Source organism: Anguilla rostrata, chromosome 7 (assembly GCF_018555375.3).
Source record: "Anguilla rostrata isolate EN2019 chromosome 7, ASM1855537v3, whole genome shotgun sequence".
Classification (NCBI taxonomy): domain Eukaryota; kingdom Metazoa; phylum Chordata; class Actinopteri; order Anguilliformes; family Anguillidae; genus Anguilla; species Anguilla rostrata.
In genome coordinates this window covers 46,855,325-46,869,526 of record NC_057939.1, presented here as the reverse complement: position 1 = coordinate 46,869,526, position 14,202 = coordinate 46,855,325, and the positions used below count along the sequence as shown (strand labels likewise).

The 14,202-nt window shown below is 45.4% G+C and overlaps 1 protein-coding gene across 2 annotated transcripts in view; it reads right to left on the bottom strand.

Moving 5' to 3' along the window:
- LOC135259869 (protein kinase C-binding protein NELL2a-like) overlaps positions 1 to 14,202 on the bottom strand; it is a 71,715-nt gene that overhangs the window by 1,696 nt on the left and 55,817 nt on the right. For both annotated transcript variants that reach the window (XM_064344731.1, XM_064344730.1), the window contains 3 exons: positions 5,939 to 6,079; positions 4,224 to 4,417; positions 3,261 to 3,437 (listed from right to left, as the gene is read on the bottom strand). In XM_064344731.1, the coding sequence (XP_064200801.1) occupies positions 3,261 to 3,437; positions 4,224 to 4,417; positions 5,939 to 6,079 (512 nt within the window). The remainder of the gene's footprint in view (positions 1 to 3,260; positions 3,438 to 4,223; positions 4,418 to 5,938; positions 6,080 to 14,202) is intronic.

The window sequence follows — 14,202 nt, the reverse complement described above, 5'->3', positions numbered from 1 at the left end:
ACACAGAAGCACTGATTTGGGATTGCTGATGAGTATAAATGTGAATCATCTGTAACAGCTTATAGTAATTTCACCGGCCATCTCAGTTGACTGTGTGTAATTCTACAGGTCCTTGTTAAACTGATTTAGATCCCTTCAGCCAACCTCTCCTAACATTTTCAACATTTGTGATGGAATCATTTTCTTTCATCCGGCCGAAAAACTGCAGCAAATTACCCATGTGCCCCATGTCGAGGGAATGGGGTTTCTCCGTGAATGGGGTATCCGTGTTGGGAGTCAAATTACTTATAGAAAGAACCACAAAAAAAAACAACTGCAGCTAACTTTGTGTAAAATATGCCAGTTTCATATAAACATCAAAGCCAAGAGCTGGGAATTATTAGCTGTACTATTAAAGCCATTAGGTGAACATTTTGTATTAAGCGTAATTTTAATTTTATGCACTAAATTTCAAAATGATTAAGATTAAGTGGCTTGGATGCTAGCGGGGTGTAATTAATTAAATATGCAAATAAAAAGGCTCAGCTGAATCGAGCATTCCAAATCAATTTAATTTAATTATATTTCATTTATCAACTGGAATTACAAAATCAGTTCTTCCGACTGCGAACCTCGTTCTGGCCTCCAAGGAGCAAAGTGACGAACAAAACGATTGGCTATTCGTCACTGTCACCTGCTCCACGCGAACACATACACATACAGTGTCATAAGTAACCATGAAGCATATCCTACATTTCATCCCCTGGCAGCTGGAAGTGTTTGTCAGTCTCATTGGTAAAACATGAAGCTGTCGTCTCCCAACTGTACATCACACGTACCCCTTTGTCTGGCATCTCATTCCTTTTATCTGCACAGATTAAAGGTGTTCAAAAATCAATGTTCGGCTGCGCAGATCGCTTCTACGGGCGCGCCGATTAATCACGATGGTAAAACAGAACTGGGTCAGGCTCCAGAAAGAGAATTAGCTCCGAGAGCGGCTAATGCTGTTAGCCGCTTTCTGTTCCGAGCGCGAAAAGAGTACATCGCGCACCGAACTCTCATTATGCTTCTCAAAGCATGCGAAAGAAATACTTTTTTGTCCTGCATTCTGGCAGGGAAGGATGCTCAAGGACGATTAGGTTTAATTGGTGACATTCGGTTTTTATTGAGTCGTTTCTATGCCTGTGAGCAGCGTGACTGTTAAGGCCCTCAGTTCTATAGCCACATACTCAGCCAGTGACTGAGGGGAAGAGAGTCAGCAGCAGGCTTCACACCTGCATTTTAAGTGCTTATTTAAATGAGCCAAAATGGCAGACGCTTAGAATTGCAGCAGATAAGATGCTACCGAGAGATCAGGCATTAGGACTCATCGAGTCCTGTACCATAGGATTCTGTTATGCTACATCTTCACAGTAGCTTAAAGTGTCAAAAAAAAAGAGATTTCAGGTGTTTCATCTATAAACTGACATGACATAAAGAGTATTCCCATGTTAATAACCCACTTTAGCCATAAAAAGAGTCAGATGGAACCTTGTAATTCTAAGCACTCGACAAGCAACTCTTCCATCATGCAAAAAAACTACTTGCTAAATTAAGAGGAAAGGGCTGTCCTTTCTCTTTCCAGCTTCTGACCAGAAGCTTCCAAGCGCCACACTCTGGGGTGCAGCTGGGAAACGGAGTTTATTCAGAGTTCATTAATCCATAATTTTTTTTTTTATGACACTGCAGACAAGGCCTATCTCCTCAGCCCACACTCCACTGGCCTTTCAAGCTCCACCAATTCACGGGGGGGGGGGCAGGCTTTCTGGCGCAGGGACAGAGAACGGCCACAGGGGGCGCCGCGTCGAGGGAAACCGCACCGCGGCGCACTGGGTTTCCCGCTAATTTGGCTCGTCCGGCGCGTAAGCGGTTCACAAAGGGGGGAAACCGTCACGCCCCCCCCACCACCCCCCACCCCACCCCAGCCGAACGAGCGACGCCTGGGCGTTTGTGCGCGGGCGCGATAATGCTAGCGTCCGCGGCGCGATTCACGCAGCCGCTACGCCGCGGGTCTGTTTGATTTGTTAAACGGAAGAACACCCTGCAGAGTTCCCGCGGGGTGGGGGAGGGATTGGGGAGGGGGGGGAGGGTTGGCGCGGTACAGATAGGCGATAAAGATGATTTAATGGGGACAGAAAGGGGAGACGCACAAAAGCAACAAAACACTGGCTTTTTTTTTATACCCCCCCCCCCCTCCCCTGATACTGAAAACACCGTCGGAATGCCAAGCTGCGAATTTACATTTCATAAAACGCACAGGCTGGGCGGGGGCAGGGGAGCGTTTGAAAGGCGAGGCTAAGTGGGGGGGTGACGTAATGCCTCCTGAGGTTCAGGTCCTCGTAAAAGCTCCGTCGGGCCCGTCTGAAAGAGCGGAGGCGAGGCCGAACCCGTGACGGAGGCCGACGGGAGGGGCGAAAGGTTCCCAGGGGTTTTACGCGCGGATTCCGCGCAGAGAGGACGCCAAGGTCGCGCGCACCGCGATGACCCCGTTCGTGAGCGCAGCGCGTCGTCAAGGCGACGCACCATAAAGATAACGGACCGAAATGGACTTTGAATCCGAAGGCTGGGGGGTTTGAGAATTCCAGGCTGATGCAGCGTTCCGTATTTAGCCGGCGGGAGTAATCGGACCGTTCGATGCCAGCATTCGGAACGTCGGCGGCGGCGGCGGTGTTGCGCGCGAAGCACGCTTCGTCTGTGACTCGCGCACAGCGACCACGCTCCACCGTTTCCCAAAAAAAACCCCCGTCCCAGTGGGTGGTATTCTCGGCAGAGATGCGGGAAAGAGCATTTCGCCAAGATTTTCATGCCCGTTACCTACAGCCGTCATTTAATTTTTCCTACAAAGCCGCTTAACTTTATCTCCACGCTGTTCTTTACTCTTTATTTGTAATCTACTGCTGTGCTGAGACGCTGTGAAGAAACAAACAACATCTTTCTTTGAATATCTCTTTGCAGGCGACTGTTTCATACGGGAATATCTCAAGATACAACAGGGAGGAAACTCTATAATTGGCCCAATTTTAGGTTTATGATGGGGTTGCGGGGTATCTCTTTAGTTGCCCCAGTCTTGGGTTTATGATAGAGTGTGGGGGGGGGGTATCTTGCCAATTACCCCAGTATTGGGTTTATGATGGGGTATCTCTCTAATTGTCCAAATTCTGGGTCTATGATGGGGTACAGACGGGCACCTCTCTAATTGCCCCAGGCTCTGGTTTTGGGTGGGGTACGGGGGGGTCTCTCACCAGGCACTGGCATTGCTGGCAGTTCTCCACCCAGGTGTCCCCGCTGCCGTAGGTGCGCAGCCCGTTCTGGTGCAGGCACTGGCTGCTCAGCCGAGGGTCACACTCCGGGCAGCAGAACAGGTCCAGAGTGGGGTTCTCACAGTCACACACCATCCTGCGACACATCACCAGACCGCTCTGAGAGAGGGGGGGGGGGAGGAGAGAGAGGGAGGGGGAGGGGGGCAGGGAGAGAGGGAGAGAGGAGGGGTGGGAGAGAGAGGGAGAGACGGAGGGAGAAAGGGAGAGGAGGGAGGGAGAAAGGAGGGGTGGGAGAGAGAGGGAGAGAGAGGGAGAGAGAAAGGGAAAGGAGGGAGGGAGAAAGGGAGAGAAGGAGAGGAGAGGGAGACAGAGAGGGAGTACATGAGAGAGAGGGAAATATTCATAAATTAGGAAACATTCTCTCTAATTATAAAAAACAAACAAATGAAAAGATTTTATTTTCTTTGTTGGCATTATTAGCAACTGTTCATGTTCTAACGTATTTCTGTATGTACGCTTCTCCAATATTTATAAATGTGTTTCATGCAAATAAAGCATTCTGAATTTTGAGAAAGAGAAACTCAAAGGGAGCAAGAGAGAGGAAGAGATGGGGGAGGCGAGGTCCAGAGTTTCCCCAGGGAGCCAGTGAACTGTCTGCAGGTTCTGAGAGAGTACGGAAAGCCACAGCATGTGGGAGGACTGCGCTTCCCATCATGCTTGCCTCTCACCCTGTGGGAGATGGAGTTCAGTCTTTCCTCCACACAAGCAAGACTGTCCAAACAACCCACATACCCACCCACACTCACTAACTCTCGGCAGGAAGAGCAGTCTGCAGACAGCACTGTGGTCTTGCAGCCCTAACGCACATGCTCGAGCACGCACACACATACAGGCACACACAGAAATGCACGCACAAATGCGCACACACACACACGTCCTACTTACCTGACAGGAGCAGACAGAGCACCTATCGTTCTCCAAGACCCAGATCTGGCCGTTGTGCTTGACTCTGTTGTCGTGGATACAGTCTCCGGTACAGTTTTTCCCATGGGGGCATCGGCAGTCATACCCTCCCTCCAGGTTAAAGCAAACAGTGTCATTCGCACAGCTGTTCCTCCCAGTCCTACATTCATCAATGTCTACGGGGGAGAGGAAGAGGGGGAGAGGGCACGAGGGAGAGGGGGAGGGAGGGAGAGAAAGGGAGAGGGGGAGACAGGAAGAGAGGAAGGAAGAGGGAGTGAGAGAGGAAGACCTGACTGCCCATAAAAGTGTCTGCACTTCTTCACCAAACATCAGAAATGTAAATAAATTAGAGAAATTAACTGTTGTACAAACAACATGCTTAGTCAACTTAAAATATGTCTGTTAAAATATGTCTTGTCAATACAGCAATTGAACTGGACAGTTTTTGTTGCCACTAAGCCACTACTTCTATTGTATTTGCTTCTAGCTGAGAGTTGTTTATACTCATTAATACATACATATTTTATACAGAGCCAATAAAGTTCAAACTGAAAGAATAGAGACAGAGAGAAAGAGATCAAGAGAGAAATAGAGAAAGAGAGAGAGAGAGTGATGTGATATAATTAAAATATTCTATTTGAGATCTGCACAATAGAACATGTTGACTTAGTTGGTGCACACTGTTTTTGCCCCTTTTCCCCAAAGAAAGTTTTGCCTCTTATCTTCCACTAGAACTTTTGGAAACTTCTCTTATCCTTAAGCACTCGTATGCTGTAGTCTCTTCTTCTGAAAATCAAAGTGTTTCATTGGCATAAAATACAACCTAGTAAATCCTGCCAAAATCACAGCAACGTCATGCTTAAATCTGTTTAAGTAACGATGGCAAATGTTTCCCCCCAAGCAAATGCACATCCGATCCAGGCCGCCTACAGTCTGCCTCCCTGGTGAGTCAGAATTCAGCTCTTCAGAGACCACGCACAGGCACCGGAAAGACGCCTCTTCTTCGGGTCCTCGTCCATAACACAGGGGAGTTAATGGGCAAAGTTGATTTTCGAGAACTTCAGCCATTTTTTACAGGCTGTGTGTGGGGGGCCATCACTTCACAGAGGCCGTCACTGTAGGTGTTCAGATGGAGGCCCACCTGTTAGGGCTTCTCCTGGTCCAGCAGGAATGTAAATGAGGATTGGCACCACCAATGGGGGACAGGATGTGTATCGAGAAAAATCAGCAGCACCATGACTCACACTGTGCTTTTCCACCAGGTACGCACCTCCAGGGCCACAGGTGGGGGGGGGGGCTTTGTCATAGTGTCATAGGCTCGGGACCGAGGGGGGCTCAGGATACAGCGTGTAACTATTTATATGTTGGGGGCTCCCAACATATTGTGTCCTGGGCCTGAGAATTCACAGTTGCCTCTAACAGGCTTTCTCCATCAGTTCATAAAGCACCTGAAGCACCATAAAGCACATAAAGGTGTGCTGACCTGGGATCAGATCTGGCTTACCCAAATCCTAACCACTTTCATTACGAGATCAAATGCACAGCTGACCCTAGACCAGGGCTTCGCTCATAAAGCGTCTTGGAGTAGGAGGGCTGATCTAGGGTCAGTAGGACCAGACCCAATAGGTACATTGTATTAGCATGGCTAGGTACCTAATGGGTCTGCTAATGATATACAGGCCCTGGCACAGGCCTACCTTCGCAGGACTCGCCATTGGGCGAGAAAAGTCCGTTGTCGTGGTAACCATCCCGGCACTCGCAGTGGTACCAGCCCGGCAGATTGATGCAGGTGGCTCTGCTGTCGCACTCCACGAAGCCGTCCATACACTCGTCAATGTCTGCCAAGTGTACACGCACACACACATACAGATACATAGAACCACATAATCACATACACACACACACACACACATATGCAGAAGCACACACATAACCACAAACAACCACACGCACACACACGCACACCGACATACAGATACAGAGAAGCCCACAATCGCAAACACACGCACACACACATACAGATACAGATACACAGAAGCACACACATTCACAAGCACACACACACAGACGTACAGACACACAGAAGCCCACACATAACCACAAACACACACAGACGTACAGATACACAGAAGCACACACATTCACAAGCACACGCACGCACACAGACGTACACAGATACATAGAAGCACACAATCACAAATACACACATGCACATAGACATACATAGATACAAAGAAGCACACATAATCACAAGCACAGACATGCATGCACACACACACACACACACACAGATGTACACACACAAACATACAAACACACACACACGTGGACGCAGACACACAGATAAACATACACGCACACCAGCCACACAAATACACGAGAGAGAGAGAGAGAGAGGCGTAAGTCAGTGATTTAAAAAAAACCGAAACAAACAACAGTCTCTTTCTTTTAAATGAACTGCTGGAAGCACCGTACAGACATGGTGAGAAACTCTGCACTCGCGCCTGTCTCTGCCGCGTGACAGCGAAGCGCTCAGCCAATCGCACGCGTTCACTTACGTAACGCCGGCGACGCGGAACGACTCGCGCACCGCACTTTCACCTGCGAGAGGTCCTCAACTCCCTGTTAGTGCGATATCGACTTCCCACTTACCGCGGTAAAAGGGCACAGCCAGACTTTCCACGACATGCGTTCATTGATTCACCGCAATGCTAAAATGGTAATGAAAGAACATGGTTTTCATAATAACCTTTTAAATAGGATTTTTTTTTTTTTCAAATTCACTAGATTTTTTGTCAGCAGTTGGCCACACGCCTTCAGAAGTGCAGCCCTACTAAAGAACAGAACAGGACAGTTCCTCAAGTGGCTCTACCGTTAATCCTCTGTCTAAGCAATCATAACCCCAAAAGCAGCATTCATATAGAGTTAGTTTAAGTTTAAGCAACACAGAAACCTTAGCACCGATTTTATGTGTAGCTGGAATTCAAAATGTGACAGCCCCTACTTGTTCTCTTTTTTCACCAACACTACTTCATATCACACATTCATGTTGCGGAAGTGTTTTCTCTCAGCTTTCACCTGTGGGCTGTTGTATGTTTTACTGCACTTTCCCTCCAATTTTCTTATTCTCTTCATCCCATTTTGGAATGTGCCATCGCTGGAACGTTCTCCGTCAGTCCATCAGCAGAGCTACGCGGGAATGACGGCATTGGTGGGGCATCCTGAGAGCGGGATACAATTCATGCGTAGCTGCAGCACACACACCGCACGCGTCCGCAGGAGCTGCTCTCGCGATATGCGACTTGGACAGCCCCGCCAACCCATCGTTAGCCCCCTTTCAGTCCCCGAGTGACATCACTGGCACCGTGACGATTTCATTCCAGACTTTGGGCCGAACCCTAACTCCTGGAAACCAGAGTCTTATAGCAGCATGAACTACCCAGCGGCTAGCCTTGGGCTGTACTTTCACCAACCGACAAAATCAGTCCCTTCAACACACCGTGCAGTGGAAACACATTCCTTATTAGGGCTGAGGTAAATTCAGTACCATCGAGCACAATGGGATTTATGGAGACGCAAAAATATCTAATATTTTAAATATTATTTAGTTTAAATTGCTTTAGTGCAGAGCCAGATGAGAACAGTTCCTTCCCATGACTATAAAGTAGGGCTAAATGTGAACACTAGAGTGATTAAATGTCTCCGGGAAGGTAGTGATGGCTTCTTTATGTCTTTACATGACGCAATATCAAATCCCTCATTATGAAAATGGGTTTAGCTCACAGAACAACTAGCACACCATTATCCTGGCCCATGATCTTACTGAATGAAAGAAATAAAAATAAATTAGAAAAAAACAAAATAAAATGTGGTTTCAGAATTGCCGAGTAATTGGATTACTCAATCTAATATCTTATGGGTTTTTTATTTTTTATTACTTTTGCCCAGATAAATTATAGACCACACATCATAGAGATTACTTAGCAGCGACCGACTGAACTGAAGTATAGTACATGCTACCAGCAAGTGGTGTTTCAGAGTAGTAAACACTGCTCGTTATATGTGCCTTAATTAAAGAACAAAACCGGGTACTTCAAATTGATTAGTTACACCATCCTCATGCAATTCATCACCTTGAAACGGGCCTCGCTGAATCTTATATTTCCTCTTGTTCTTGTTAGAGAACTACACTGGAAGCTGGTCCATTGAAAAAAGCAGCACACTGATAAACTGTATTATTTCCAGCGTTCAGATTGCTTAACTGAAATATATAGGCTATTTATCCAAGCGCTGTACCAGATGGCTCATTGTCCTTTTGGAGCTTGAAGTAAAAATAAATCGGTTATGCCTCCTTGTCTGTTCAACCCAAAAGTTGGTGGCGAACACACTGCACAGTCTTTAACTTGTGAGATAAGAATTAAATGTACATGTGATTGCTTTTTCTTCAGGGGAAGCCTTAGGGAGATTCTGTGCCTGAGTAATCTTTGCACAAATGTAAGCACATCTGTCACCTTCAGGGAGTATAATACATTTTGTTCCCATATGCTCTTGGGGCAGCAAGTCTACACAAGCAGACAGAGAGAGTCAGCACAGCCTCTGTGACCAAATAGCAGCATTTTCTAAGCCAATGGGAGGATTCGGAATTCTCATGCTTTCACCAACCAGGAGAAAGGGCATAACATAAAGGGTTCCATTGTGGAGATACATTTGCTTGTACAAGAGGAAGTTGTCCTACCCCTGAATTCATTTCAATTCATTCGTTTCCATTATTCTGATTATTCTACCTTGAAGCGCGCGTGCCTCTCCTTGCCTTAATGAAATGAAATCTCTCAGGCTCTTTGTAGCTGGGGAATTTCAGCTGACGGAGCACAGGGCACAGACTTTGAGAAAGGAGACAGACTTTGAAATTCAAAAGTGACGCGCCGCCTGCGCTTGCCAAAATATCAGTAGAATAAAAAAAGGTACTGAGACAATTCAAAAAGTGTGATCCACCTAACCTGACTCCAGTGAAATGGGTTGGCAGAAAAGAAAGCCATGACTATATATATACTGTATATATATATATATATATATATATATATATATATGTGTGTGTGTGTGTGCGCGTGCCTAACTATATATATGTCAAGTGCCTGAGGCACAGTGACATTATCCAGATATTCAGCAACGCTGGAAAATATAAGGGCAAATGTGCTCATTATTGCCAGTAGCATGTCAGAAAGCAGATTAGTGAACTCCAGGCATAAAGACACGGGTTCAAGAAAAGTTGAGCCGTATGCTAAAGGACGAACATCACCCAGCAAAACTGCACTTTCCCCTGACCCTGCGAGCTCCTTCCTGACACGCTAACACACTTACAAATCCACACCCCCAGCCTCTCGGCCAGCCTGCCCCAGTCATTAACCCTTTAAGGTGCGAGATCACAAATATGTGATTAGAATGTTCGTAACTGAACATTCTACTGCTGATTGGGATGGCAGATATGCCATCTGCTAAGTTATGGCTTGGCAGGGGATGTCCCATACCTATACAGCACCATGGGTTTGGCACTTTTCAGGTTTTCCTGCAGAAATGACCACAAAGACCACAGACTCTCAACCCTAAAGAAAATTAACTTCTGTACCTTCTGACCTCATGTAAACACAAAAATCAGATGCAACTTCACACGCCCACACAATACAGCCCCAAATTTTGTTTGCATTTTTCGTTCTTCTTTTTCCTACCGATTTCTTCATCACAAATGCTCCAGTCCCATAATCAATAATACTCCTCCATTGGACATTTAGCTACATTCAGCTACACTGTAGCATTGTTTTTGAATAGAGTTTGTTTAATTTAGTGTGAGCTAAGATAGACAATATTGTTTTTTGTAACTTGGCCTCATTTTGATATAAAAGGCCTAGATTTAGCAAGTTTTATTTAATGACTTAAAGACAGAGCTTTGTTTGTGCAAGTAACTTGGTATTGAAAAACGTTTTTGTTGAGATGTAACAATCCCTAATGGTAATTGAAAGCAATGGAGTTCTAGAACACCGACGTCAAATTTTGGAAGAGAAAAAAAAATGTTCCAAAAATACACTCTTCAAAGGGTTAAACACCCCGCTTTGAATCTCTAAAACGTCTTTTTTGTGTCTCAAGCCTCTCACAGAACCCTGAGCCAGATACTCCCTCCTGTCTGCAACATGCCCAAGCTCCGCCCTCAAAGAACTCTGGGTATTTCTTTACTACATCAGAAGAGGGAACAAGAGCTGCTCCAGGCACGGCTACCGAACCAGAAGTGCACTGACACAGAGCAGTATAAAAGTGCAGGATCCGCTTATTATTCTTATACGACTGGAGAAAACTGGGGAAGATCAAGACATCTCTATGTGAAGTAATTCCAGTCAAGATTACAATAGGTCCATTGTCCAGTCGAAGCATACATTGTTTAATTATTTATCCTTTGTTTAACCAGGAAGTCTCATTGAGATAAAAGTCCTCTTCTCAACAGAGACATTGCCAAGATTGCAGCAAGACAAAGTTTCAGTTAAAAACACTGTAGCAGCACAACAATAAGTAAAAATAAACTTATTCAGTTCATTCAACTTTCATCCATTCACCTTTAAACCTCCCCCCCCCCAATAACATGGCATCTTAACATTTAAAACAATGATGGACTTTGGCTGATTCTGCAAATTACTCCACTCCCATTGTGAACAATTGGAAAAAGCAGCTTTGCCAAGTCTATACAAACCCTATGAAAATGAAAAAAAAAAACATTTGATGGACCCAATATATTAACTGCCAGTATTCGTGAAGAGGAGGGAAGCAAGATAATTGCGCATTCATATATTTTCCAGGGGTTGCAGGTGAGAGTGGTACAATTCTGAAATATGAAAGTCCCTTCATTGGCGATAAAAATAATCTTATCACAAAGTTGCGTTTTGTGAGGGCCCACAAACTGCAATTCAGCAGAAGTCTCCCACGCGTCCTTGATTTGCTGTACTACAGCTCTCCAGCCTTCAACTTGTGGGCATTAATATTGTAGGCGAGGTTGAACTGTTAAGTAAAATATTCATGCTCTCTATACAGAGGCTGCTTTAAGCTTCTGGCATTTTCAAATATACATGCCATGTTAAGAGGACGACCACCCCAATCTATCGGTGTTTGCTTCTCACAGTAATATGGAGTGACAGCATACTGTTACAGCCACCGCTGCATTCAGTTAAAAAAAACGAACGCTTTTCCTTCTGCATTCACGCGTATGTAGGTGCTACCTGTATGTACACATCTCGAGCAAAAAACTAGCGTTTTCCCTTTTCAGTTTCCAGTCAACAGTTAGCATCGCTTCCTTGGAAATGAAAGGCATTCCCAACAGGTTTTGTTTTCAAACGGGGGTGTACGCGGGAGGTGAAACCAGCCACGGGCTACCTGAACACCACAGAAACCTCCTCTGTTTAAAAAGGGCGCACGATGCACTGCGAAGAGCACATTTCAGCTGGCAGGTTTTCCGTTTCAGGAAGACGGAATTTGCATTTGCGCGCCGTCGATGAGCCCGGACCGGTGAACCTTGAGCCTCTCCGTCTCTCTCCTCCGCGGTTGGGAGAGCCCCGGGAGCTGATGGGATTGGACAGGCGCGGATATGCCGCTCATTATCGTGAGTGACGGACCGAAGACGGAGGCTCCGCTGAAACTCCGGCAAGAGCGCAGAATGAAGACGGCTCTCCGGCTCCAGCCTCTGTCACCGAGGCACGGCGCACACGTTTGTTAGCGCTGGGGGAAGCAGCGGCTCTCCCCCCGCCCCCGCCCCCCCCCCCCCCCTCCGCAGCAATACTGTGGAATACGTCAGGAGCAGCAGGACTTTGCCGCTTGACTACACTTTCACAGTACGACATTTTTGTCTGCATACTTGCATTAAGCATTTAATAAATCGATACAGTACATTTTCTAAAATTTCGCAGAAGGCCAGAACAATGACTTGTATTGTAATGTGTACAGTGACTGTACTTTAGGACAGTCACTGTACACTGCCATATGAGGGTTTTTAATTAATTTCAAGAATTGTGTAGCAATGGGGAACTTATCGGTCCCTCACAGTGTTCTTGGCACAGGAAAAGTGAACACCAAGCAGTAATTCTGTGATCTGAAGTACACGAGAGCTGAACTGTAAATGAGAGGCACTAATCAGTGACTCGATATTCAGTAGAACAGAAGCAAGCACTACAGGTGAAGTGAGCACTAAGCAACATCACAGTATTCTTGAACCCTGGATAAGTGTGCACTACAGAATAAGTGAACACTAAGAAGTGTCACAGTATTCTTTAAAGCGGGATTAGTGAGCACTACAGGATAAGTGAGCACTTAGAAACATCACCGTATTCTTTAATGCAGGATAAGTGAGCACTAAGAAACATCACAGCCTTCATTAATACAGGATAAGTGCATACTACAGAAGAAGTGAGCACTAAGAACAACACAGTGTTCTTTACCACAGGATAAGTGCACACTACAGGATAAGTGAGCACTAAGTAGGCAGTGGAATGTGGCACAGATAAGCTCTGCAGTGTCAGACTCGCACAGGCACTGAGGACGGAGTCTACAAGGACATTCACAATGAGAACATTTCTCAGACTTGGCTCCGCATTCTGCGGGATATGAATGCTGACTATCATCCCTCCCGCAATATCCCATCTACTGGTAATGAGCTATTTCTGATGGCTGCTGGCGTTAAATAGCCAGCTCCAGTTATTACGAATCGTAAATAAGAGCTGCTAATTAGGTGTGACAAAATGCCTGCCTCCATGCCAGATACAAAAAAATAAATAAAATTATTAAATAAATAAAGCATAAATAATTTTTTTTTTTTTTTTTTAAATAAAAAAAATTTAAAAACATAATTGCGGTGCTTAAACAACCAGTTTGAGTTCAAATAGTGCTAAGCCCCAGGGCAGCATTATCAATCACAGCAAAGAGTCCATGTTGTCGTTTTTCTCACAGAATTTTAAAAGAGGAAAAAATACCTTGAGGGGTACTAGAGAAAGATGCTTGTGCTAACTGGCCCCTTCAATAACAATGCTGACTACACGCCAGGAAATACTGGGCAGGAAATACCGCTGTACTGTACAGGAACCAGAGAGCCCTCTCTGAAGATAATGAAGAGTCACATAAACACAAAATGTCCGCCAGAAATTCTCAGGACTGAGGACGGTTCCCTTAATTTAAGCATTTTCTAAAAACCAAGACAGAGAAAGGAACAAGGCCCTTGCTGAAGTACTGGAGATTATTACTGAAGACTGAAGTACTGAAAACCATTACTATTTTTATTACCACTTCTTCTGCCATCATTTAGTTATGAGAGAAAAGCTTTACTTTCAAATATTAACATCTACCAATCAGGTCATTTAAATTGTTTCAATCCCATTTTAAAATACAATTTGAAAAGATCCTTTTAGTAACCTCCTGACTGAATCCACTCTGACCCAAAGAAACTTTGAAACCAACCCAAGTAGCACAATTGCAGGGACAATTGTCCATTGCAGGACTTTGTGTACTCGTTTATTTATTACATTGAATACTCATTCTGTTTTCAGTCTAATATTAATTGAAACTAAGATCAATATATAAATATTAACGCATCAGTATCTGAATTGTGATTTATGTAGGTGCAGGTGATGAGTCATGCTAGCTGTCTCAGTGAACAGAAATGCGAATGAAAATGTAATCTGTAGCACGTCCGATTGATTTTTAACAAAAGGCGGGGGGAGGGGTTTGCTGGCTTGGCTTCTTGGTGGAAAAATGTCCTTGCACTAACAGCCATCGCGCTCGCAGTGAAACCCCAACACCCGGGAGAGGAGCGGAATCGGAAGCCATGTCAGTCAAAGCCGCCGTTATTTCCCTCGCCAGCGAAACCGCGATGCCTTCTAATCTGGAACTCCGATCGTCGCCGATTTTTATTTCCCCGAAGAAGAAAGGGGTGTCGGCA